General features: G+C 39.0%; 1 protein-coding gene and 1 long non-coding RNA gene across 4 annotated transcripts in view; both read left to right on the forward strand.

The window, feature by feature from the left end:
• Nucleotides 1–1,079: 1,079 nt before the first annotated feature.
• Nucleotides 1,080–8,390, forward strand: LOC308314165. Of its 2 annotated transcripts, XR_013963942.1 has the most exons (6): nt 1,080–1,282; nt 1,664–1,947; nt 3,416–3,472; nt 3,606–3,667; nt 6,875–6,928; nt 8,112–8,390. It is a non-coding gene; the product is annotated as an uncharacterized lncRNA (long non-coding RNA). The 2 variants fall into 2 exon arrangements; XR_013963941.1 differs by having other exon boundaries at nt 1,080–1,947.
• A 633-nt stretch (nt 8,391–9,023) lies between these two features.
• chd2 (chromodomain helicase DNA binding protein 2) overlaps nt 9,024–26,920 on the forward strand; it is a 33,137-nt gene continuing 15,240 nt past the window's right edge. The window contains exons 1-25 of one of the 2 annotated variants that reach the window (XM_080761070.1): nt 9,024–9,638; nt 9,986–10,107; nt 12,469–12,700; nt 13,660–13,746; nt 13,932–13,990; nt 14,584–14,697; nt 15,614–15,763; nt 15,970–16,109; nt 17,715–17,940; nt 18,030–18,130; nt 18,623–18,664; nt 19,126–19,307; nt 19,481–19,605; nt 19,732–19,948; nt 20,268–20,357; nt 20,472–20,662; nt 20,781–20,969; nt 21,105–21,264; nt 21,438–21,590; nt 22,353–22,424; nt 23,815–23,964; nt 24,123–24,280; nt 24,382–24,478; nt 24,740–24,832; nt 25,644–25,817. In XM_080761070.1, coding sequence (XP_080617196.1) covers nt 10,046–10,107; nt 12,469–12,700; nt 13,660–13,746; nt 13,932–13,990; nt 14,584–14,697; nt 15,614–15,763; nt 15,970–16,109; nt 17,715–17,940; nt 18,030–18,130; nt 18,623–18,664; nt 19,126–19,307; nt 19,481–19,605; nt 19,732–19,948; nt 20,268–20,357; nt 20,472–20,662; nt 20,781–20,969; nt 21,105–21,264; nt 21,438–21,590; nt 22,353–22,424; nt 23,815–23,964; nt 24,123–24,280; nt 24,382–24,478; nt 24,740–24,832; nt 25,644–25,817 — 3,264 coding nt within the window. In that variant the 5' untranslated portion in view covers nt 9,024–9,638; nt 9,986–10,045. The remainder of the gene's footprint in view (nt 9,639–9,985; nt 10,108–12,468; nt 12,701–13,659; nt 13,747–13,931; nt 13,991–14,583; nt 14,698–15,613; nt 15,764–15,969; nt 16,110–17,714; nt 17,941–18,029; nt 18,131–18,622; nt 18,665–19,125; nt 19,308–19,480; nt 19,606–19,731; nt 19,949–20,267; nt 20,358–20,471; nt 20,663–20,780; nt 20,970–21,104; nt 21,265–21,437; nt 21,591–22,352; nt 22,425–23,814; nt 23,965–24,122; nt 24,281–24,381; nt 24,479–24,739; nt 24,833–25,643; nt 25,818–26,920) is intronic. The other variant, XM_080761069.1, reaches the window with a different exon arrangement.

The raw sequence follows: 26,920 nt of genomic DNA on the forward strand, positions 1-26,920 counted from the left end.
GTGACTATTGTAATTATTCTTTCTGGCTTATGTCTGTGTAGGTCTGGACCATAGACTGTAAAAAGGTCTGGACTGGAGTACAGACATTACACAGAGGTGCCACCTGTAGGTCACATTTGGAAGTTGCACATAAAAACATAACACTCCTATGAGTCCTATCACACCAGATTGCTACACAGGCTTCTGGTGAACAGAGCTGACTTTGAAATTGTGCCGATGGTCTGTAAAGTAAAAACAGCTTTGAACAACAACATTTAACATCTTAACCACATATGAGCCTCGAACAGGAAGTCTCCGTATACTACATTTAAATGCAGGGGCTAGTCAAAATAATTCAAGTTTTCTTTTGTGAAATAAATACAGAAATACAGACATACATAGGCCTACATAGCCTATATACTGTACTACACACATAGGCCTACAAACATACAAAATAAATAATTATTCCGTCAATCCAACTGAGTCACATGTCATGCAGAGATGTCATGTCATGGCAGTGATAAGACCAAAGCTTTGATAATGGCACCTGTTTTCAACCGGAAATGTTAAACTAATAAGATAATTGTAGAGCATAGATCCATGTCCAATGTGTATAACGTGGGGGTAAATGATTTGTGGGGTATTTTGCATAGATTGAACAAAGTTTGTATAGCCTACAAAACATACAACATACAAATTATACTAAAGATTCCCAGACCCCTATTGACAATTTGCAATCAATTCCCATTCCTAACCTACCATACATTGTAGGCTAATCATGTCCATTATTAAAGTAAGTGTAAGTAAAGGCCTTCCCCTAATGCTTCGGTTTCCTTTTCACATGAGTCTGCTAGGCTAGAGTATTTGAGCTGGTTGTGCTTCTTGTTGCTAGGCCAAGGATCTTTTAAAGGAAATCTTCCACTGCAAAGCAGCATGCGCAGTTTGATCTCGCATCTCATTGGTCAGTGATGGGGGTGGAGTATTAAGAGCAGAAAAACAACACTGGCAGACCCCAAATATTGATGGGTAACTTCATTTTGGGGGGGATGTTACTTGCTAGGGTTTTTCAAACTTCAAACGTGTGTGTGGTGTGTGTGTGTGTGTGTGTGTGTGTGTGTGTGTGTGTGTGTGTGTGTGTGTGTGTGTGTGTGTGGTGGGGGAGATTATGATTAATTGTGTTTATTATGCTATTATGACAATTAGTTTAACTTTATTCTGTTATTATTCACAAGACAAGATTTTGGTATGAAACCTATCTACAAAATCATGAAAACATACAACTTTATGGCTGACTCCTTGAAAGGTGTTGTAGGCCCTATATGGGTATGTTTTGTATGCTTGGTGTATACAAATTCATCACATTATCTGTAGTTCATTAATTGCACAAAATAATAGTAATTCTGTCTGTGGTGTCTTGATGGACATAGGTGGACATTTTTAAGGTTAATTAACTGTCTGTAAAACGTAAACGTTTGGATGGAATAATGTCTACATAGCAGCCTACCTAATTTAATGAATTAAAAGTCTAATGGAACCAGTCAGTTTAGTTAATTTGTTAAAATATATAGGCCTATATATTTATTTTCAGTTCGCATGAATTGGCTTCATTGGCTTGTCTGTGTGATTTGGTTAATCAAACAACAATTTATTATTTTCTTTCTATAATATGTAACCTACATATAAGAAAATACAAAGTGTGTGAGCAGCAGGGTTCCTGCCCCGGCCTGGAGGATACAGAGGAAGTTGAGCGCGCTTACGTTGATAGAAAGGGGGCTGAGCTCTGACGGATAACACCCTAAGCACAACCAGGGAAGAAGACAGATACAGCAGAGGAAGGCGAGCATCGAGGACTGGATGGAGAAGAGACCTACAATGCAGCAAAAGAACACACCAAAACGACGAAAATCGTCCAAAAACATGACAATACCCCGTGCCGATGAAGGGGGATAGTGATGTCCTGAGAAATGGGTAAGATTATTTTTAAGAGTAACCGTTTTTACTAGTTGTAAAGTCGAGTTGGAGGTATATGGCAATATGGTGGAAAGAACGACAGCTAGACACGGTGTTGTTAAAATGGCCATGGTGTGTCCTCAGCCAAGAATAAAGAAAACGATTTTCTTCACTGAATCTGTGTTTGATTGTGCTCTTGTTCACGAGATAAGCATATTTGTCACCTGTGTTTATAGTTTACTTCGGTCATGTTAAAAGAAGCACTTTTGTTAGGGAGATTTATGGAGTTTTATCAACCTACGCATTTTAAAATGTGCTTTGTCCTTGAAAGGGCAAATGCCCTTGTCTGAATTTGTGAATAAAATGACAAAAACTAGCCTTACTTCGATGAAATATTATCATTGAAATGTACTGATGTCAATACAAGGATATTTACTTACTATTTGTTTTATTTTCGTAATATTTAACATTTATGGCGTTTTAGTGACATTTAATTTTAATATTTGAACAAAACCTGGAATAGTTTTAACAGTAGAATTCTAATTTTGTTAATGGAGAATACAAAATAATTTCAATAACTTGCCAGTGTTTATAATATTTAAAAAATAATAGTTTAAATGAATTGTGACAAATTGTCAGAAATCTAAAAACAATATCAGTGACCACATTTGCCTATCTCTAAACATATACTCAAATTGTTGACACATTTCTTGTTAACTGAAGCTTATAATGTAAAAATTTAAGGAAAAAGAACAAGAATGGTTCCAAATCCAAAATAGGGTGTTGGCTTTTAACCCTTTGAGGTCCTGAATGGAGAAGGCATTTACATATTTACATTTATTTAGTTTTAACCTCTTAATACTACATCTGTAAATGATATGCATTTTAAAGTTATGGAACACAACTCATTAAGAAGAATGTTACATTTGGGAATAAACTAAAGACTACTGCCCCAAAATAAATAAATAAATACAAATAAAAGCTTTATTTTTTATACAACCTAGTCTCTCAAACAGGATTGTCTATTTAAGACTAGTATTATACATGTCAAAGACTACTACTATTACATACACATTTGAAACAATGTAATACTTCTGTTCAACATGATTACAGTATGTTATGTTGAATATAAAAATAGGTATTTGACAAAATAATTTCTTCTGCATTACTCCCAATGATATATCATTAATTCTAAGTGACCGATCTGCAATTGTAGAAGATATATTGTGTCATTAAAGTCGTCATAAAATGTAAATATTTAATTTGCACTAAACATATATATTCTTGAATCATCCAAGTTTTTTTCAACAATATGTTGCCTTCTACTTATTGCATTCTGCCTTCTACTTATTGCATTCTGCCAACCTTATCAACACAAATCAAAGTAAAAATAAGAATCTCAGTCATCTGATTCTGCCAACTGGAGTGGTGATTTTTGTTAAGTTTCGTTGTCAACACTAATCATTGCTAATATTTTTGTTTTTAGGGATTCCATTGACCATTCACGAAAGAAGATTGCGCATCTTCTAACTCAAGATAAATGGTATGTTTATGCGAAAGTCACATTTTGAGTATTCTGCTGTGTTCATAGCGTACTTTATATTTTCTGCTGCACATACAACCAACCAGTAGGGTGTGCTGTTTTACGAATCTTTCTTTTTGTTCCCATTTTAAAGGTGTCGCATTTAGCTCCGATGGAACCAAAGGATTGAAATGTCTAACACTTAAATGGAGACGTGTAAGTGTAAATACATTAAACAATTACTTTATATAATTACGGTTATTGTGATTGAACAACTTCATCTTCCTATTGGTGTATATGCACCAAGCGCCCAGTAAGGCTATCCAACGTTGAAGATGCCACTACCTACTGGCAAAATATGCAATTGCAGCACTTTAATGGAGGTGGACGGACGTTCATGACGTCGTCTGCATAAGCCCGGACCTCAAAATTAAGGTCCGGGCTAGTCCCCCCCCCCCCCCCCGCTATTCATGTCAGTGGAAGTTGCTCAGTGGCGTTTTGAAGCACCCGGAAGGACCGTCTACTTCCGCCTTTTTTCGCCGATTCAGCATTTGGGCACCAAATTTTGGTGCCCAAATGCAGAAGTGCAACCGAGCGCTCAATGTTTCCTCGGGTTTCCTCGTCATGAATCCACGGGTCCGCCTGCAATCCTTCCTCTTACCACTAGGGCCCAGTGCTTCAACGTTGTAGCGCCTCACTGTCCCCTTGTTCAAAACGCCACTGAGCAACTTCCACTGAAATGAATATGGGCGGGGCTAGCGCTGCGGTTCGGTCTCTCCTTTATAGCTCTATGATATGCACGTTCAGATTGTTTTTATTAGTTTACGTATAATATCCTGCTTAACTATATTAATACAATACATTTTAAATACATAAAAAATGTAGAACAATTTTGTCCCACCCCCTTAACCTGTGTAAGAATTTGGAAAATATGTGCGTATATTTTCTTGTTCAACACATTTCTGAAAATAAAAAGCGCACATTTTGTTAATTATGCAAGTCGAAAATAAAGTTTGTAAAACGGTCCATGCGGTTATTGTCTGTTGAAAATCGTGGGAGTGGATGGGAGCTGTTATTCTGACCCTGTGATTTACTGGTTTCAATGAGACTCGGAACGGTGAATCATGGGTTGGCGAAGAGCGCCATCTAGTGTAAAATCTAGCATCAAATTACATCCTTGGCGGTGTGGGCTTTCAAAGAACATAACTTTCACTACCCCCTTGTGGCCATTAGTGGTAGTTAGCTTCTGCAGACAGAAATGACTGGATTACTACCTTAGAGTATATATGAATAGAGACGGCACCGGATTTCTCCTCCAATCCACTTGCATTAAGTTGCTCAAAAGCGCATGAGGCGATTTCACTCCTCCTTCCTGGTAGAAACAGAGTGCATTCTGGGATTGATTGGGCCAAACTCATGAACCTGCTGGCCGTTGACTGTCATTGCACTGAAACAGCGTTCACGTGTCACCATGAACGTGCGCAATGATAGTCAACGGACCAGCGTGTTCATGAGTTTGGCCCAGCGCTGCAATACCAAATCCGGCCACTATGTCCATTTCGCCTCAGGGTTTCCTCTGGGTGCCGTCTCTATTCATATATATACTCCTAGATTACTACTCATTCACATCCAGTTTCCCCGCCTTGCAGACTGAGGGAAGAAGAAACGGCTAATGTTAGCATTAGCTCACAATGTTTATCTTTCGCCAGAAACCTTAATATTTAATTTGCGATGCCGTGAAAAATCACAAATTAGATCCCGAACATCGGATGGATGATCAAAACCGAGGACAGTGCCATTTCTTCCAGAGAAAACAACCAAAGAATATCCTATTGCCTAGCTTTGCCTAGCAACCGGGACAGGGTTAAAGCTGGTTTTCAGCTAAACCGTTTCATGTTGATATAAAGCGATCAATGACGCCATATCAATTCTTCAGTGTTAAACAAGTTTCAATTATCTGTAACGAGCTAAACATCACAAGTGAAAACTACTACAGATTTGGATGATACAGCTTTTGTAGTGGTTTTCACCTCATACATACAGCCAAACAATAGAAATTGACATTTTATAAATTCGGTTGAAGCCCATGAGAAGATGTGAAGTGAAAGATAATGTTTGGTAGCCATAATGCCAGTGTATGCCACCACCATTGCAAAAATTGTAAAGTGGGAATCGGAAATCGGAATCAATACCGATGGACTCAAATCAGTTTTAAGTGGCATCACTGCCTTAATATTACAATAAGCCTATGATAACATTTTAAATTCCATCTGGAAAATTCAATAAATTTCTCCTGTATAACTAGGCTCACCAATAAACACAATTGGCTGTATTTGTGGGAAGCCAGCATGATATTATGTCCTTGTCACAACACTAGCAACCCCTACTGGTTGGTCGGGGTATCTGTTCACTAGCTGAGGTGAAAAGAAGCACCTGGGCTAGTGCCAGTGTGTGTATTATTGGCACACATTGTAGTCTACACTCTACACCACCCCAGGTCAACTGTGGGTGGTGGGAGGGGTTAGCAACAGCAACAATTGCAGAACACATGGGAATTGGCATCTAAATTCGGGCGAGAATTAGAGCAGAAATCTCAAGCCATAAAGATGAATCAATTTAGTAACTGAGAACAGCCAAAATACCATTTTATTTTCACTTGTTTCAAAACATTTTGCTCATGCTCCATAATATAATGGGAAAATAATAGTTTTGAATTTGGAACTATTTTTAAGAATTAACCAATAATGCATTTTAAATGCAAGATGCCCTGAAATATTCACCCTGTTGAGTGCTTTATAGTTGCTACATTTACAAAGTTAACCTTTACATAAGCTTTCAGATTTCAAATATAGAGTGGCTAAAATTGGTGTGTAACCCAGTTGTGATGCAGTTTGAAATAGTTGTGTACAAGGCAAGATATCTTGACTGTATTGGGGAAATGCATACAACTTGAATGTAGGGATGCGCCAAATGGGAAATTCTTGGCCGAAACCGAATATAGGAAACAGTTGGCCGAAAACAGAATACTAAATGCTGAAAATGAGTAGAAAAAAAAAAGATAGATATTCATCATCAGTATTTGTACTATGCCGTCATGGCCGTACCTTGATAATGTAGCCATTACATGATAATGTAGCTACAGCTACATGATAATGGAAAAAGACATGATTACATTTTGATCACGTCATCACGAAACGGTAGGTTACGAAAGGTAACCCCGGTTCTTTGACTATTCGGCTCTAAAATAAACCGAACCAATACCGAATATTCTTTTTTAGTTTCGGTGGCCGAATATTAGGTGCATCCCTACTTGAGTGACCTGGGATGTTTTTTCAGTCTCACTTTCCAGATAGTATACACACTGTTGGGACACTCATAGTTCCATAACGGGGATTTCATTATTTTTTTCTTTATCACTTACAGAGTGGAGACATGGACTGACTCTGTGGTACTCAATCCTTGGAAGAAGTCAGCACTGTAAGTATATCACGTTTTGTTAGAATGAGCTGCTTAGTCAAACATTTGTGTAAATGTGATGTAAATTCGGCTGACAATAGGCAATTACTCTGTTAATTTTTTTTACTCCCTTTTTATCATGTTATGCCCCCCCCCCCCCCCCCCCCGACTGGGAAATAAAATGCATTTTTCACCAGTACCTTTTATCGGAGGCCATTTTATCTTCTGAGCTTTGGATGTAAATTGCATTTGGAAGCGTTTCATTCAAATAATGTAGCCTACTTAGTGTGGGCAGAGGGTGCTTGTTTCAAATGTATGGCAGAGAGGGGTTGGCTTTGCATACCCTATGAAATTTCCCAACATGGTCATTGTATTTGTTTTAGATGTGTCAAGGTATGGGTACATTTTATGTATTTTCCCCCCAATGTCATGAATGACACAGGCTAGCATGTAGGCTAAGCTACCCCATGGTCTTGATAAATCGCATATCGCACCCCTTGTGGGCAGCTGATGTTAGTACATGCTTTATTTTTATTTTTCGGTAACTTGGTGGAAGTTTCATGTTGAATGTTCAAGAGTGCACCAACTCTGCTTAGTGTTTGCATCATCCTGAGGTTTTTTATTGTTGCATATTTGAAATTGACATTTTGTTGACTATTCTATTACTTTTCTATTAAAATAAACTAAACTAATTCATTGTATATAATTTGACTTTTAGCAATGTGATACTTCACCAGCATTGTAATGGCTGGTTAACCATAACGGTAACATTTTTATTTATTTAATAAAGGATATATTTGGAAGGCTATCCGCATAGGCTAACGATAATTCTGAGGTTGTCTTAGAAAGTGTAACCATTTCTCCTTTTTTTCATCTTTTATTTAGAGTTTTATTTTACCATGTTTGTCAATGCGATCAATGCACTAGCTATTTTAATTAATGGCGACAATTAATTGTCAATTACCAATTTATTAGCAAGTTTGTATGTGGGCTTCTATGCTAGCTTCTGCTCTACATATCTGCTTCTTTAAGCAAATTTGTGGTCCACTACTATCTTGCTTTAGCGTAATTTAAAGCTAGCTAAATACTATAGTGTTTTTGGAATAACTTAGCAATGCCTTTTTAGTAGTGGACAATACAACGTTATTTATTTTCAAATGCATTGTGGGCTTACGTCATTTTTCCTCTATGTTTATCTATTAAGACCCGATTGAGCTGGATAATGCTGGAGCGAAGACGGCGTTGGTTGCTATGAAGATGGCAAGTAATGCGCCACATTTTGAAAAGATGAAACTTTATTTTTCCGTGGACAACTTTGGACATTTGGATTTTTGTTTTTGAAACATGGACATCGGAGAGCTCTTTGGAAATACTGGATGTTCAGTGGACTACTTGAAAATTGTACTTTTTGCGAAGAAAAAAAATCAGCCTTTGTACGATTGATATTCAAATGTTGACTTTTAATAAACTGTTTGTTGTCCTATTTTTTCCTCCTGGCTTTCCTGTTTTATTAGCAAATGGGTATGCTACCTAAATGTTTATAAAGAAGGTTTAGCACAGAAGATCTTAATCATCGTAAAATGTTAGCCCAAAGATGATATTCTATATTAACAGTATCTTCGCATTACATATTTAAAGAATAAGAGTTTACACTAACCATGTGGCAGTAAACATCTAGACTTGGCCCACAACTTTATAAGTTAACATTGATTTGATTGATTTTACTTGCTTTCTATTATCCCTCTATTGCTATAATAATATATCTGAAGTTGCTTTATAATTTCTTAATGCCCATCTGGTAGAAATAGATTTTTTTCCCAATGTTCTATAGATTTTTTATATAGACCAGTTGAAGGTTGCACTTTTCTGTAGGCTTATATCACAGTATTAAAACAGCTTTCAGCCTGAACTGAAATGGTTTCCAAGGGCTGTGTAAAATGGCTCCTGGTGCCCTGTTTCCTGTCTTCACAGGAAGTGATGCAAAAGATGCAGAACTAAATATTTTAATATTTGTACAACCTCTGCAATATTCTAATTTATAGTATGGAGTAAAATAGCTGTTTCATTCTCTGTCCTATATCTGGGACTGTGAAAAATGTAATGTTATGTTATAATAGTTTTTAAACAAAAATAGAAGGGGTGGGACTTTGTACCATCACCTGAGTGTGGAGTAAATGGAAATAACGTCAATCAAAGGCAAAGCTTTCAGAGCTAGGAAGGAGCTCTAGATGGCGGATGAGCCTAGGGAAGGGAACTATGGGCATTCGTCTGACTGATTTCTCTTGCCTTTATTTAGTGGGAAGTAGCTCGTTGTGATCCGTAATTATAAATACGGACGAAAGATTACTATTCCGACTAGGATTTAGACGTTTTCGCCGTTTTTTGTTGCTTTTTTCGAGTCGCCAGAACCGTGTCTGTCGAGCGAATGGTCGAGTCGTTGTTTTCCATACTGTGCTCTGGCAGCCATGGCGCTCCTCCATTTTTAGTGTGCTTCGTCTGTCGCCTGCTCTGAGGAACACTCAATAGGCCTAGTCATAGTTTTCAACATGGATTGTTGTGCGTAGTTTATTTTTTATCTATGTTATTGTTATTTTTTTAAAGTGTCGATCGCTTTTTTGTTTTTGTTTTTTTTACTGTATTATGATACATTTTTATACGCCGTTATAACTTAGGCTACTCAGAAACTACTACAGCTTCATTATACCTTCATGTAGTAGCCTACATGGAATTGGTATGTTTACATTTTATAATACATGTAATTATCTGCCTTTCTTCTCCTTTTGCTAATATTTGGCTTGTCATTTTATCTGATGACGCAGTTGAAATTAATGCATGCGGCTTGCTCGGTGGATAATATTGAAACAACGCCGGGTATTTAAGTCAACGTAATGGCACATGTTTTTTTTTTTTTTTCGATATTTAAACTAAATGTAAACATCATTTTATAGTACTTTACCATCGAGATTAACATAATGTATGTTTCACTCCCTGTGCAACGTCAGTGTTTTAACTGCCACGAGCGAAGGCAATTTTACGGGACTTGTATGACAGTTCATGTTTCCTATAACTTTTTGACAGTAGCCTACTAAATACCAGGACAAACAATCATCTTTAATCAAAGATTGCCAGGATACAACGATGATGAAGAATAAAAATAAAAAGCAAGAGGATGAAGGTTCGACTCAAAGCAATGCATCAAGGTATGATCCTATACTTTTTTTTAACCTTTTTTGACATCTCCTTCGATTGTTTACCTTGTCAAGCATGGTTGGTCACCTGTGCATATATTTTGAGCATGGTTTTCATGATGTGCTGTTGTGTCATACGAATGACCTTGCTATTGTTTAATAGCCACACCCTGATTTTTTTCTACCATTTCATATGCTCAATACTGAGGATTTGGGCCTTTGTGGGAGATTATTGCCCATAGCCTGTATGTATAAAACAAATGTAAACATGACAATTATGCTGTTAATAACCAATCGACAAAAATGTTTGTTTGTTTGTCGATCTTGCTATCATGTAATATGACCTTGTCTTACAATTTAGTAGCCTACTGCATTGCACCATTTTATTAACGTTGATTCATTTTCAGAGACAATGCATTAATTTAGGCCTATTGTTGAACACTTGGACATTAGGAGGGTTTATGACAAGCATGCTTTGCGTGCTTTTTCGTTTGCATCAGTCATAAGCTTGTTTATATTTTGTCTGGATTTTCAGTGAAAGTTTTCACTTGTCACCTAAAGTTTCTAACCAAGTTACCTCATGGTTAAAGGCCTTCAGATAATTGTTTTTAAATACCATTTTACTTGGCTTAAAAATATTGACATGTCTTCAGCTCAGCAATACCTGATATCCTATAGTACAATATCAAGAGCAATTATTTTATCCTAGCCATAATATAGGGTTTCATTGCTTTCTATCTATCAAAAGCTATATAAAATGATGATTTATCATTGTTTTGTCTTTAAAAATTTGATTGTTTTCCTTATTGCCTTGTTATTCACTGGTTATTAATTTGATAGTTATGGAAAAGTTCTTAATATTGGTCAATATGAGTGACATTTTTTAATAGTCTAGGCACAGTCTTTCAATTACCAGATGGTGAATATCCAAGTGTGTTTCCACAGGTATAGGTGTTTTATATTGTCTGTGTATACATGTTGATTAATATTTCAATAATAATAAAGGTGTTTTTTTAAAACTGAAAGTGATGTTTTTAAACTGAATGATATCAGAATCAGATCATTTGGCAACACTAAGGGCAGTAAGATAAAACTCCTGGCTTGCAATATACACAAACCATATTAAGTATAATTAATTCTGTCTAAACTGTGCAGACTGCAGAGAGGTCTTGATTTCTAAGATTTGTACAGATCCCTCTGAAACAATTTAAGCACAACATGAACAGTCACAATATAATCATTAAGACTAGGGGAACAATGCCATGTTCAACCCATGTAATATTGTCTATGTTGCAATGCCAGTACACTACAGCCACACTAATGTAATTGCTGTCTGATGGCAGCCATTTTATTATCCTTGTTTTGAGTTAAGTGTGTCCTCACCCAGCAATTGAAACATTTAGTATTGTTAAAGGTCTTTATTTGTCTCACAAAGATTAGAACAAGAAAAGAAAATATAATACATTTTGGTAATATTTCACTTTGTTACATCTCTAGGCTAACGTGTGATATTAAGTCACAAATGGCCCTTTGTGCACAGCCTGCTGATTAGCCTGCTGACTTTCTGTATTTGAAGTGAAGGCATAGAATTACAGAGGAGGAAACAGGAAGTGTTTCAAAGTTCAATGGCTTGCATACTGAGCTGAGATAGGCTATCTTTCTACTTAGCAACACATGAGCCAATAGGAATTTGAGATGGGTTCATGTCCCGCCCAGGTTTGACCTCACTTGAAATGGAAAGAGCCATTTACTTCCGTGTCTGGTCAACAGACACTAACTACACCCTCTGGCACTGTGGGGTGTCTGGCTATTTTGAAAGAGAGCAGGTGTTTAAACAAAACCCAAATCGTATATCATTTACTGTATTTAACACCTACGTGTGCATAATGTTCCCAGAAAGCGTCAAAAGTGATACATATTTGATAAATCTTTGATTACTACCGGTATACTGGGGAGGATTTATACAACATCACTTACTTGAACTATAAAGTTTTGTGATCAGGTCTTAATATTTTGAGAGACAAAAACCCATTAGCAAACAAGATGTAAATGGTGATTTATTTATCTACTGCAACAACCAACACTACTAGTTCAGTACCCTTGGCATGGAATTTTTATGACACCATTTGGTGTCTTGTTACTGAATCTTGCTCACAGTGGGAACAGTAATATGCTTTGTTTGTGTTTTTCCTAATCTACCACACTACAGCACAGAATGGACATTTATTTTGAAAGTGGTTACTAGTGATTTCAGGCAAACATGCTGTGAAAAAAATGTTTAATTTGCCCTCAATGTTTTTTGGGAATTGAGATTTTGGTTTCATATTGCATTTAAGTAGGTAAACATAAAACTGAGTGTTTTTGCTCCTTTAGCAATTCTGCTTCAGAAGAATCCAACCACTCTGGCTCAGAATCTGGAAGCCAGTCTGAGAGTGAGCACGCCAGTGAGAGGCGTAGGTCCCACAACTCTGAGTCCAACAGCTCCTCGGAGTCAGAGAGTTCTCAGTCAGGCAGTGAATCTACCGAGTCCAAATCCCAACAGAACTCTGCAGAGGTCAAAGACAAGCCAGTCAGAAAAAAGAACAACCTGGCAGATGTAAAGAAGGTAACTTGAGCATAAAAGCCCTGGCACACCAAGCTGACTTGTCTTGACTATTACAGTCTACGTTGGTATAGTGCTATTTTGTTCCTACCCGAGAGGAAACAAATCAACCAAACTGCTTACTGCTTGGGGATTCAAGATTAAAATTGGATGACCAACCCACACAGTCGACGCAGACGCCTCATTGCTGATGGCATAGTGCACAGCGCATTACTATGACCAATTTTCGCCCTCAGACGCTAGTCAATCAACATCCCCACGTCAGCTTGGGGTGTCACAGTCTCAATGCCCATCACATCTTGAAATTGGTTACTATGTTTATTTAAGATTTATTTTGGGGCTTTTATGCCTTGTTTAGATAGGACAGTAGGCTGACAGGAAATGTGGAGTGACACGCAGCAAAGGCCGTTGGGACCGAGACTCGAACCTACAATGTGCTGTCAGACTTCGTACAGACATATCAGACGAACATGCTCTGTGCTGTCCGTGTTTCATGGCCGCCTCAATGCTTTTCCAATGGAAGTCACGTGGGGGGGGGGGGGGGCAATCAAACACAAGTGTTTGGTCAAACCACGTGACTTCCATTGGAAAAGCATTGGGGCGGCCATGAAACACAGGCAGAGCACAGCACAGTTGTTCTTTATGTGTGTACGAAGCCTCAGGCTACAATGTAGACTAGGGGCCTGAAATTGGTTACTATGTTTATACAATATACAGCAGTCAAAAATGTCAAATATGGAACAAAGACAAGCATCCCCAATTTCGTGACTTTGTAAAAAGTTTTTACATCATACCTCTGAACCAAACAAATTTCATTACTAAAATAGAATTTGATACATTTCTAATATAGCATTTGATTAATAATTTCACCCCATGTGATTTAAAATCTTTGTTTTAATCTTGTTTTAAGAAGGGTAGGCTTACGAAAACGCAGTGGCTGATTAACTGCATTGTGGTTACAGATGTGGGAAGAACATCCAGATGTGTATGGGGTCAGGAGGTCTAATCGCAGTAGACAAGAACCTGCTCGCTTAAACATTGGAGCTGAGGTAAGAAGATGTACATAAAAATGGAATAACATAACACACAACACAGCATGACTCCAAAAAGCTAAGCTTTTTAAAATTGATTGCTTTCTTTAAAGTATTGCACCATCTAGTGGACATTCAGAAAAAGTGCTGCTATATAATTTACTGCATAGAGCCTGTTTAAGCTGTGGTGACCACATTTGCAGGGTAGCAGTGACTCTGAAAGTGAAAGTCCCAAGAGAAAAACACGATCTAAGAAAAAAGAGTAAGTACTATTCATAATGCATTCGAATTATAATTTTATGTGGTGACATTTTCCATACATTTATTGTCTGGTGCAAACAATCATCCTTTATAATAGAACACGTATACACCTTTTTGCTTGTGTCATATCCATTTTTTGCATTATTCAGTTGGCTGAATTGTTTGTGTAAGTGTGTTAGTATTGTCATGGTTTACATTCTTTTTTTACACACTTGCACACTGTCTGGGCACACTTTAGCGGACAGCCTCTGACAGAAGTAGCTGTCTTTTACGTCATGACGCGACGGACAGATTCCCGGAAACGCTCTCCTCCGCGGCAGTCAGCCGAGGGGGTGGAGCTTCTTTTCCATCCACCAGCTGTCTAAAAACTTGGAAATTACGTAAAAGACAGCTGCTTCTGTCCGCGGCTATCTGCTAAAGTGTGCCCAGCTGGACATGGGTATCTGTTTGATCCAATAGGGATACAAATGGGATGTTATAGTTAGATAGAAAGGTGACTCCCCAAATCTCCAATGATGAGTGATCAGTCTGACCAAATCGGGTTTTCTTGAGCACCTTCTTGAGGGTGAACTTTTGGTATTTCTGTGTTGTAAGAAATACCTGGAATGATGATGACTCAAATGATGAAGAGGATGAGGAAGATGACAGCAGTTCAGACAGTGAGCAGGAAGAGAAAAAAGTTAGATCCAGACGACTTGCTGCTAGAAGGTAAGGGTAAAGGCAAGACTAACCGACCAACCGACTGATAAACTCAGATTCATTCCACTTTGTGTGATCAGTTTTTGAATAGCTTTGCCATTGAGAATTTATCACTGTGCTCCAGTCTGTTCAAATATTGGAATTTTGACCATTTTAGTATTTCTGTCTTTATTTTCTTGTGTCAACATTTGTTTAATCGTGTAAAACTGTTAAAGGACCACTTCACCACTTTTCAACCTATCTTCATATAATAGGTCCTCACTAATAATCATGAAAAAAATGGCGCAATTTTTTTCTACTCAGTCTGTGTCTCATAGGAGGGCTGTGGGCACTGGGCAGTTCAGTTCAGTCTTCCAGTGACATCATCGATGGGGAATACAAGCTAATAGATCCTGCAGGCTTTCTAGTTCTGATAAGTTGCAATGCGAAAATGGAAGCCATCTAAACATTTTTGCAAAAAAACCTTGTTTAAAAAAAAAATCTGTCTAATGATGATGTTGAGTTGAGTTTGAGTTTGAATCTTTATTTCGGCCATTTTTACAAAACAGATAAACAAAATAGGGTTAAGCAATTTACATTGCTTAATTTACATTACTTAGTCAACGCAGTGACATCACTGGAAGACGGTTTCTAAACTGCCCACAGCCCTCCTATGAGACACAGGCTGAGTAGAAAGCAATCGTGCCATTTTATCATGATTATTAGTGAGGACCTATTATATGAAGATAGGTTGAAAAGTGGTGAAGTGGTCCTTTAAACATTGTGTATAGCTGAAGCTGTTTCTAGGCCATTGGCTGTTGTCAGGCAATTAGGTGTGATAATCATTCAGTTCACAGCTGGAAAGCACAATGAGCCCAAGCTCTATGACAGGCCATGGTGTCTTGCGTGTTGTCTCTAAGTGGTCCGTGTGTCTGATGTTTTACAGACCTCAGACCAAATCGGCAGTAGCCAAAAAACAGCAGTCCCAAAAGGGAAGGAAATCCAGAAAACAGGAATCATCTGAGGATGATGATGACGACGACGATGATACTCCAAAGAGACAAACTCGCGGACGGGCTGCTACAAAAGTCAAAAGGTAATTACTGCTGTTTGCAGTCGTGTGTCGTACTATGATTTGTTGCTGTTGATCGTTCATAATGCCGGCAATAGAGGAGCTTTTAAGCTCCAGCTTAAAAACAATGTATAAAATGTACAGTGGCTTTATTTGCGGTTAGTTCATCATCTTACTTCAGCTTTGCTGGCATAAAGCTGTTATCCTCTTCTCTTTGTCTTGCGTTGCAGTTATAAAGAGGACCAACATGACATTGAGACAGACTCCGATGACCTCATTGAAATGGCTGGCGATGTGGCGGAGGAACAGCAGGATGATGACAGTGAGAACATTGAGAAAGTTATGGACGTGAGGATAGGAAAAATTGGAGGTAATCTCTTTTCATTTTACAATTGAAGTCACAGTTATAGTTTATTTTAAAGTCGAACTGGCAAAAAAGCTTAAAATGTGTGTGTGCATGTTTAGAATTTGCATCAAGCCCTAACGATGATAAGACATTATTTTGTAAACATGCGTTTATTAACACTGAACACTTGTTTAATCCGTAAACTACAGCAGCCTATAACAAGGCATATGTTTAACAAATTAGGAGAATGAGGTCAGATTCGTCTCTCCTTCCCGATACTAAATAATAGTAACAACACAAAAAGTTCAACATTATGTATCTATCCACACTTTTCCTGGGCTGTGTGCTCCAGTTCCTGTCGATTTGATCCAATGAAACTGGTCAGATGACCAATGATATCCAATGAAATCAACAGGAACTGGAGCACACACAGCCCAGGAAAAGTGTGGATATGGCCTGGATATACACATTTATAACACACAAACAATTTCAGCTTACGTTCTCATTATTTGGCGACAAGGCACAGTGTATTCTCGTTCGAGAAAAGCCATCAGCTAATGGAAGCCTTTCCCCTTGACAATACTAATAGGCATAATATCTTCGGCTGTCATCTTGGCTGTCAAATCAAATCAGTGATTTTTTCTGCTTATGGTCATCACAATCATGGCGAGGTTTCACAGTGAAGTCTGCCATGCTGCTTTTCTTGCTGGATGGCTTTAGGTGTCTTGCTTTAATAATGTAATTATTATGCATAACAGATGTTAATGTTTGCAAATTGTGCAGCAGAAAGTATGCGTAACATCTGTTACGCATACTTTCTGCTGCACAATTTGCATTGTGCATTGCGTTTTATCACCAATCTCGGCTAAATCATCCCACTGAAACTTTCAAGCATATCCAAAACTAGTCGGCACACACCCAACCAGGACCGGACATGAATTGCTGCAGCACAGACACAAACACTGTTCCCTCTCCAATTTTGGAAAACATTTGATATATTATTTTGAACAAGCCATTACTTTTTTTTAAATGTAATTAAAAATAAAATATTTTAGGATTTCCATTTTATATACTGTAGGTGTGTGTGCGTATGTGTATATATGCACACACACACACACACACACACACACACACACACACACACACACACACACACACACACACACACACACACACACACACACACACACACACACACACTAGGGCTTTCACTTCTAGTGATTTTTACTAGCTGATTTACTAACTTCTAGCTGATTATTTTCTTATCAACTAGTCAACTAGTACCAGCAAGGTCAACTAGTAGAATTACTTGTCGACTAGTTGCTTAAAGCCCTAAAACACAGACACACACACACACACACACACACACACACACACACACATATGGTTTCCTGTGCAAGTGCTGGAATGTTTACCATTGAGCTGGCCTGCTTGCTCGGGGGATACATTGAATCTTGACCCAGTTCAGTTCAAAATTCATGTCAGAACCTCTGTCTAGGTGAGACATGACCTTTGACACAATCTAAATGTCTCAATAGAAGAGCAGGGACTCGGGGAGACAAAATACAACCACCCCAATGCAATGCATTCCGTCCAATGGCTTTGGCTAATAGAGATTTCCTCTTCTAGTCACTGGGGCTTCCACTACTCTGTATGCTGTTGAGGAAAATGGAGACCCAGCAGAAGGCTTTGATCCAGAGAAGGATGAGGGGGAGACTCAATATCTGATCAAGTGGAAAGGCTGGTCCTACATCCACAATACATGGGAGAGCATGGATACTCTGAACCAACAGAAAGTCAAGGGTCTAAAGAAACTGGAAAACTTCAAGAAGAAGCACGATGAACTCACTGCTTGGTAAAATAATTAATAGATATATATTTCTTTTATGGCATGGGCACAAATACACTCTTCACAATTTACACAGCTCATGTCATGTTTTACAGGATGAATAGGGCATCCCCTGAGGATATAGAGTATCATAACTGCCAACAGGAGCTCACCACTGACCTGAACAAGCAGTTCCAAATTCTGGAGAGAGTCGTTGGTGAGAACAAGTTAACATCACTTATATATAAACTCTATAATCAGAGGAAACCTTGTACAGTATGTGTAAAACGGTTACTTTTCAGGGAATTGGGGAAATACTTTTCATGGTTAAAGTATAAACCTGTCTGTGGTATAAATCCCACAGACAGACATGACCACTTTCAAACTGGCATCACTGTTTTGGCAACTTTCAAGAAACAGTGATATAGCAGACCAGTAAGCTCACAGCGTGACGAATTGTGATGCGCTGTACGCTTGTAGATCAACTATTTTCACTACTTCTGCGTGACACTGTCATACGATGGGCATTCATTTCAATTTGTTTAAACAGTATGTACTTACATAAAAAAAGATGTGTGGTTTCTCGACGATAGTGCTGATATGCTTTGACAGGTGATGTTTTAGTTGGGTACATTGCTGTTCATTTGAATGAACCCAAATGATTGCATTTTATTTTCAGTGTTGCTAATTAGATTTTTCTTCTTAACAGCCACAAGAACAGGAAAGACACAAGGCCCCAACGACTTTCCTTGTAAGTCCACATTCATCATCAAAGTATTGTGGATTACTAAAGCAAAAGCCACGCGTGGGGCTAAACAACACACTTTAGTTGTTCCTGCATAGCGTTTAGGCAAACTACGACCATGCATGGCTTTTTGTTTAGTTTTTTTATCAATCTGTTCTAAAGTGATTTATAAAGGCTTGCACATATGCAGGACAATAAGGGGCACACCTTTTGTATTCCCATAATAAAAATTATATCACAAATACATGAACAGGTGAATATTGTAAAAAATCAGTATCAGCTTGATACTGATCCTAGTGCTTTGTTTTTATAGTGTAGTTCACAATGGGACTCAGTCAGTCAGAATCAATCGATGGAACTATCTGTTTTAGAATGGCCATTTGATGTTTTTATTATTTAACCCCTTTATTTAGCTCCTCAGCATTTGCCTGCAATTAAAAATAAACTTCTTTCTACATCCTCAAAAGCACATAGTCACAAGACATCATCATCGTCCAATGAGCCAGAGTACTTGTGTAAATGGATGGGCCTACCCTATGCAGAGTGCAGCTGGGAGGATGGAGCTTTGATTACGAAGAAGTTTCCGCGCTGTGTAGAGAACTTCATTACCCGAAATATGAACAAAACAGTCCCCTCCAAAGAATGCAAAGTAAGTGCAAGTCAGAATGACTTCCAATGTCACCTCATTAATGTTTTGCACATCAGTTCACATTATTGGGGGGAATGTTTAGGAAACCAAAGCTAATGGTCACTTTAGTGTTATACTTTAGTGTTGATTGGTCACTTTAATGTTATTGCATGGTTTTCTTATCACAATTCAAGGTGCTGAAACAAAGACCAAGATTTCTTCCACTAAAGGAGCAGCCAGTTCATATTGGAGACGAGACCCATATCCTGAGAGATTATCAGCTCGATGGATTGAATTGGCTGGCTCACTCCTGGTGCAGGTAATAATAAAATAAACAACTACAAATGTACTTTCTTTATTAATATCCAACAATTGTATTGGGATGACACACAAGGCTGTAAGCAAGATCACATAATGTTCGTTTGTCTTTCTCTTGGTTCGTCAGGTGCAACAGTGTTATTCTCGCTGATGAGATGGGTCTGGGGAAAACCATCCAGACCATTTCCTTCCTGTCCTACTTGTTCCATTCGCACCAGCTCTATGGACCCTTCCTACTGGTGGTGCCCCTGTCCACTCTCACCTCCTGGCAGAGGGAGTTTGACACCTGGGCCCCTGACATGAATGTGGTGGTCTACCTCGGTGATGTCATGAGCAGGAAAACGGTGCGGTGAATTCCGTTGATGACATTTTTTTGTAGATTTGTAGTGAACTCATACTAAGAAGAAAAAAGTCCTTATGTACATCTACGGAGGACAGGCGCGTCGGATATAGGAACTGGAGAAGTAGAAAAACATTGAATCCCGCACACTGTCTTTCACTTACAGCGTTTTATTGAGCAACGTTTCGGTCGTTCAGACCTTCAGGCATAGATGCCTGATGACAGTGCAGGATTCAATTTGTTTCTCCTTTTTTTTTCTTTGAGTGAACTCATACTGGAAGCTAATGCCCTGCCTCCTGTGCTCTTCATTTTGTTGTTAATAGATCCGTGACCAGGAGTGGGTGAACCATCAAACAAAAAGAATTCGTTTCAATGCACTTATAACCACATATGAAATTGTACTGAAAGACAAGGTATGTGGTGCAATTGCATATATTTCCTATTTTATATGGTGTCCTATCTGGCGATAATGGCCACTGCAACTAATCAAGTTATAATATGAATTATTAATCCAAACATTTCCCCAGGGGGTTCTGGGAAACATCAACTGGGCCTTCCTGGGTGTGGATGAAGCTCACCGGCTGAAGAATGATGACTCGCTACTGTACAAATCACTAATTGAGTTCAGGTCCAACCATAGGCTACTGATTACCGGCACCCCGCTACAGAACTCCCTCAAAGAGCTGTGGTCGCTTTTGCACTTCCTGATGCCTGAAAAGTATGGAATATGTTTTCCCTCATTAAACTTTAAGCCACAATTGTAACTGTAAAATTATTATAGAAATGTATCAACACTTATAATTTAGATATGCCAACACATCTTTTACCACCTTTAGGTTTCATTCCTGGGAAGATTTTGAGGAAGAGCATGGAAAAGGGAGAGAAAATGGATACCAGAGCCTACATAAAATCCTCGAACCTTTCCTTCTGCGTCGTGTCAAGAAAGACGTGGAGAAATCTTTGCCCGCCAAAGTGGAACAGATCCTCCGTGTAGACATGTCCGCCCAGCAGAAACAATACTACAAGTATGAACCCCTTTTTTCTTTTGTTCCGTTTCATCCTCCAGGTCCATTCTGCTAAAACCTATTCGAACAGCAGTCAGACAGTTAAGGCTGCACCTCCCTCTCAGTTAACATAAATTGTTACCTGACTTCCACCAGGTGGATTCTTACAAGGAACTTCAAAGCTCTCACCAAAGGCCCCCGAGGCAGCTCCTCTGGCTTCCTCAACATCGTTATGGAGCTGAAAAAGTGTTGTAACCATGGTTTCCTCATCAGACAGTCAGAGGAAGAAAGTGAGACCCAACAGGAGCACCTGCAGGTACACTCTCCTAATCAACTTCCCATCTTAGCTCTGAGTGTCACCTTAGGGTATAAGTCCACAGCGCAGTGAAGTGCAGCTTTGGCGGAAATAAAACGTATGAAAGCTCAGTTGTTCCCATTCTACTCAGTATTTTCAACGTTGATGTTCTTTGTCAATATCTGTTACCTCAGAGTCTGGTGAAGGGCAGTGGGAAGCTGGTACTGTTGGACAAGCTGCTGACAAGACTTAAAGAGAGGGGCAACAGAGTCCTCATCTTCTCCCAGATGGTCAGGATGTTAGACATTTTGGCTGAGTACCTAGCCTTGAAACGCTACACTTTCCAGGTAAGGTTTCCTGCTTTTCTTGACTGCACTTGATCTAAGGAGGTCACTGCTATGCAGGTGTAACATAAAATAACACATTTCTTAAAGGAGAATGCCGGACCAAACGTTTTCTTACCTAATCTGATGTTATTCTATTCAAGAAGTGGTAGAGGTGAAAAATCACATACCTCCATCCCTAGCCCATGTGTGTGGTGGGTCTTACACTAAATCGGTAATTTTGATGGCTCGAAATAACGCTCCATGGTGTTTTGTCAAAAATGGGCTGCCGTAAAAAGGTGAACTACCGCAAGAAAGCGCATGCTGTGAACTGCGGTGCACTCAGAGTTATGTAATTATTTACCTATACCACTCGTGCTTGGATAATATAATAACATTAGATTAAGGTAAGAACTTGGTTACTTGGTTAGTCTGGAATTACAATGCAGGATCTGTCGGGATAGTGGGGTATTTAGGGTTTGATTCAGGTGCTGCTAGGATCAGATGTCAGTGTTGCAGGACACCTAGTTTGCCAGACTGATAGTAGTTTATTTATATCTACAAGTTATTTTTTGACTAGAACTGGCCAGTTCCCAGCAAGCCAGCACACCCAGAGTGTGATTACAGAGTTGGTCAGTCTGTGTCGGTCAATCGCTATAGACTGTAATGCTCTAGGAGAATATATAAATTCATAGATGCTGTGATTGCATGGATAGCAGGTTGATGACAAAGGCTCTGTAAATGTTATGCAAATGATTTACTTCTATTTATTTTTCTCTTCTTCAGCGGTTGGACGGGGGTATAAAGGGAGAAATCCGAAAACAAGCATTGGACCACTTTAATGCAGAAGGATCAGAGGTATGTATACAGTATACAGTAGGTTTGAGATATTGAAGAAGGTTCTTGTTCCCAACCTTGCATTTATGTTTACAGAATGGCGCCGGCCTACTTGGGCCATGCATGTTTGAGAGTTTGAGACACATGCCAGTCCCTTCACATTGCTTTACGGCAGAAATGTTATGCAAAGTTCGGCCAATTAGTGTAATAGACAGACAGACACGCACACACAGATTCCATAAATTATAGTATATATATACTGGTCCATATACCCGTTTGGGGATATGATATGAGTACATTTCACCCAGGTGAAGGAGGGTCCGTTATCTGTCCTCTATCGTCTTTCCTCTGTCAGTAACACGTACTTGAATAGGTTAAAGGGACACTTCACCCCTTTTGCAACCAGATCTTATTTTAATGATGTTTGGGAGACAAGAGACACTTTCCTGGGGGGGTTTATGTGGGTAATATGTGTTTTAGATATTTCAGTGTTTTAAAGTCCATGACATCATGACACTTTGAAATACTGAAATATCTAAAAACACATATTACCCACATAAAAACCCCAGGAAAGTGTTTCTTGTCTCCCAAACAACATTTAAATAAGATCTGGTTGCAAAAGGGGTGAAGTGTCACATTAACCTACTTACACATTTCGGCACCAATTCCGTCCTCAAATTTTGAGCACAGAATATCGGTAGTGGGTCGCACACACCAAGACTTCAGTTCAAATTGTTTATTTCATATTTGAACAGGGACAAACGTTTCGGCTATCCAGCCTTCATCAGTGTCACACTGACGAAGTTTGTCAGTGTGACTACGTTATTTTTATATGTTTTAAACGGGTAGCGCACCTACAGTCAGAGCGTGGTGGTCACGTGAAGAGCACAGAATATCTGCATCTTATATATATACCCGGTGTCCCCTTGGCACACCCGTAATGCAACGCTCAGCCAATCACCGTGCAGAATGGCACACTTTCCAGCCAATCACGGTGCCAAACATGGTCATTTTTCCTTCCTCAAATTTTGCCGCCATACTTGGTAATTTTTCCGTCCTCATTACTATAATTATTATGGTAGTTATTAGTTAAGATAGCTTTTTCTAATGTTTTTCCTGCTGTATAAATCCCTATGATTTTGTTTGGGCAACTTCACTTTGGGCATCCGCATAGGATAAAGTATTTATCAGTGGCATTAATGTTGTCAAAAGGGGACGTTAAATATAGATCGGTCTATACAAAGGGATTTCACATACGGTAGATATCTTATTATCGGTCATGCTATTATCATGATGATAATCTCATCCTTTGTCTTATTTTACACGACAAGACCTTTACTGCTGTATATATTTTGGTGAGTTGCTGTGTTTGATTTGCTCATATGTTCTTACAATTTCCATTGGTTTCTAGGACTTCTGCTTCTTATTGTCTACCAGAGCTGGAGGGCTGGGGATAAACCTGGCCTCAGCAGACACCGTGGTCATCTTTGACTCTGACTGGAACCCTCAGAACGACCTACAGGCACAAGCCAGGGCTCACAGGATTGGTCAAAAGAAACAGGTAAACCTTGTGTCCCATGTCTAATATGACCTTCACAATACATGGGACATAGGTACATTTATCACTACAAAATAAACTTCTACTTTGCTTATTACAGCAGGCTTGTGCATTAATCAACATGAATAAATATTAAACATTTGGACGCTTTCATTTTACAGGTGAATATTTATCGACTAGTTACCAAGGGATCAGTAGAGGAAGAAATCATCGAGAGGGCAAAGAAGAAGATGGTTTTGGACCATTTGGTTATTCAGAGAATGGACACCACTGGTCGGACTGTACTGGACAACAACTCTGGACAACTCAACAACTCAAAGTGAGAACTTGAACATTGTTCTACCATAATTATGTAAGAACAGTTGGATTATGAATCAATCCCCACCACACATCGTAACATTGACTGCCTTCTGCTTACAGTTCAAATCCTTTCAATAAAGATGAACTGACTGCCATCCTCAAGTTTGGTGCAGAGGAACTGTTCAAGGAGCCAGAAGGAGAGGAGTCTGAACCACAGGTACTATTAAGCAAAAACGTCAACTTGAAAATAAATTAAGCTTTATATATATATATATATATATATATATATATATATATATATATATATATATATAAAATGAGGTGGCATGACACTTAAATAAAGTAATTAATTAATTAATTAATATATATATATATATATATATATTTTTTTTTAAATATGTAAGCCTAAGGATAAATGGGTTCAAAATGATTAAAATCAAGATTTCTTTTTTTTACACCCAAATCTGTTTGCCTGCAGGAGATGGACATCGATGAGATCCTGAGGTTGGCGGAAACCAGAGAAAGTGACCAAGGCTCGAATGCTACTGATGAGCTTCTCTCGCAGTTCAAGGTACCAGTTTCAGATTAACTGGACAGTATTTGCAGTAGGGGGGATAAGATGAATGGATTGTCTGAATAATGTATTGAATAAAATTTTAGTAATTGAATCATGAATTTCAAGCTTTGCCAAAATGTGAAACTGGTGATGACCATGATGTACTTTATTTCCTTATTTTACCATATGTTTATCGTCTAAAGCAGTGGTTCCCAAATGGTGTGCAATGTGTCATAGCCTGATCCCAAGTTTGCTGTCTGATAGCAACATGTTTCTTTGACTCTTCTCACTGTTACCCTATTCTCACTCTGTTACTCTCACTCTATTCTCACTCGGTTACTCTATCACTCTATTCTCACTCTGTTACTCTATTCTCACTCGGTTACTCTATCACTATTCTCACTCTGTTACTCTCACTCTATTCTCACTCGGTTACTCTATCACTCTATTCTCACTCTGTTACTCTATTCTCACTCGGTTACTCTATCACTCTATTCTCACTCTGTTACTCTCACTCTATTCTCACTCGGTTACTCTATCACTCTATTCTCACTCTGTTACTCTATTCTCACTCGGTTACTCTATCACTCTATTCTCACTCTGTTACTCTCACTATTCTCACTCTGTTACCCTATCACTCTATTCTCACTCTGTTACTATATCACTCTATTCTCACTCTGTTACCCTATCACTCTATTCTCACTCTGTTACTCTATCACTCTATTCTCACTCTGTTATTCTATCACTCTATTCTCACTCTGTTTCCCTGTCATGCTATCAATACTCTCATTCTGTCTTCTCTCTGTCTTTCTCTTCATCGTTGCAGGTGGCCAACTTCTCCACCATGGAAGAGAGCACTCCAGAGCTGGAGGAGATGACTGTGCGAGACTGGGATGACATCATCCCTCAGGACCAGCGACGCAAGCTGGAGGAGGAGGTGAAGCAGAAGGAGATGGAGGACATCTTCATGCTGCCCAGAAGCAGGAGCTCCACCAAGAGGGTGAGGAGTAGAGCCCAATTGATATATGGCTCTGGCCCATATATCATTCATTATACTATCTATTATACATTGGAGAAGTGGTACCCAAAAGCTGTACCCAATACGTTGTACCCAGACGAAACCCAAAGCCACAACAGCTACGTCGCTATTGCAACACCCACAACACCATCTTACACACTACACCCACACACACTCACACGGCAGTGACGTCACACACTTACCCTTCGGAGTGTTCGCGACCTATCTCCTCCTGTCGCGTCCCTCGCCAACACTGATTACCAGCCGCCAAACAATGGCCGTTGCATTGGCACTAACACTGCCTCACTTCCACACTCACGCCGCCAATGCATTTGTTTAATACAAACATTATCGCCACCATCACCCACACCCCCCAGGCTTCCCTACACGGAACACTAACCACTGTTGCCTATGCTGTTGCCCCAACAGGGCCAGAAACAAGGCCTTTTAACCACGCTACTTACACACACTACAACTCGCTTACAATTTGCAAACCTGGCAACACTGCCCTGTGTTCTAATAGGCCCACCAGGCCCGCCCCCACACTACCTTTCACAGTCTCACAATCGGCAGCCATCTTGCTTTTTATTTATATGGGCGAGTGGAAATGTAATGCAAATAAATTAATTATAGGTCCAGCAAGCAAATCATGATGGTCTGTTTGTGCTCAATAGGTCACAATAACATTCCGATTTTAGGTGTTGTGTTTTGTATGACATTTTGGCCATCTATCTCAGCTTTAGCTATCACAACGTTAGCAGCATTTGATGACAGGTTGCCATAGCAACGTACAGTGTGCGCAGACACACACACACACACACACACACACACACACACACACACACACACACACAGGAATAGCCTGCAGGCAATTTCCTTCTTCCCATAGTGCGCGGCAACGTAATCTGGAATGAATGCCCGCGGAGCGGGCATGAAATTCTAGTAGCATACATATAGCAAACATTCAAAGTAATAGCAGGTCTACAAGCTCACAACATGTCGCAATGTAAGCTCGTAGATCAGCTATTTTTAATGCAGCTTAAGTGGTTCTTTGTGTTTGTTTGCTTATACATTAATTATTCTCA

This window comes from Protomyctophum bolini (assembly GCF_963924005.1).
Source record: "Protomyctophum bolini genome assembly, chromosome: 4".
In the NCBI taxonomy this organism is placed as follows: Eukaryota; Metazoa; Chordata; class Actinopteri; order Myctophiformes; family Myctophidae; genus Protomyctophum; species Protomyctophum bolini.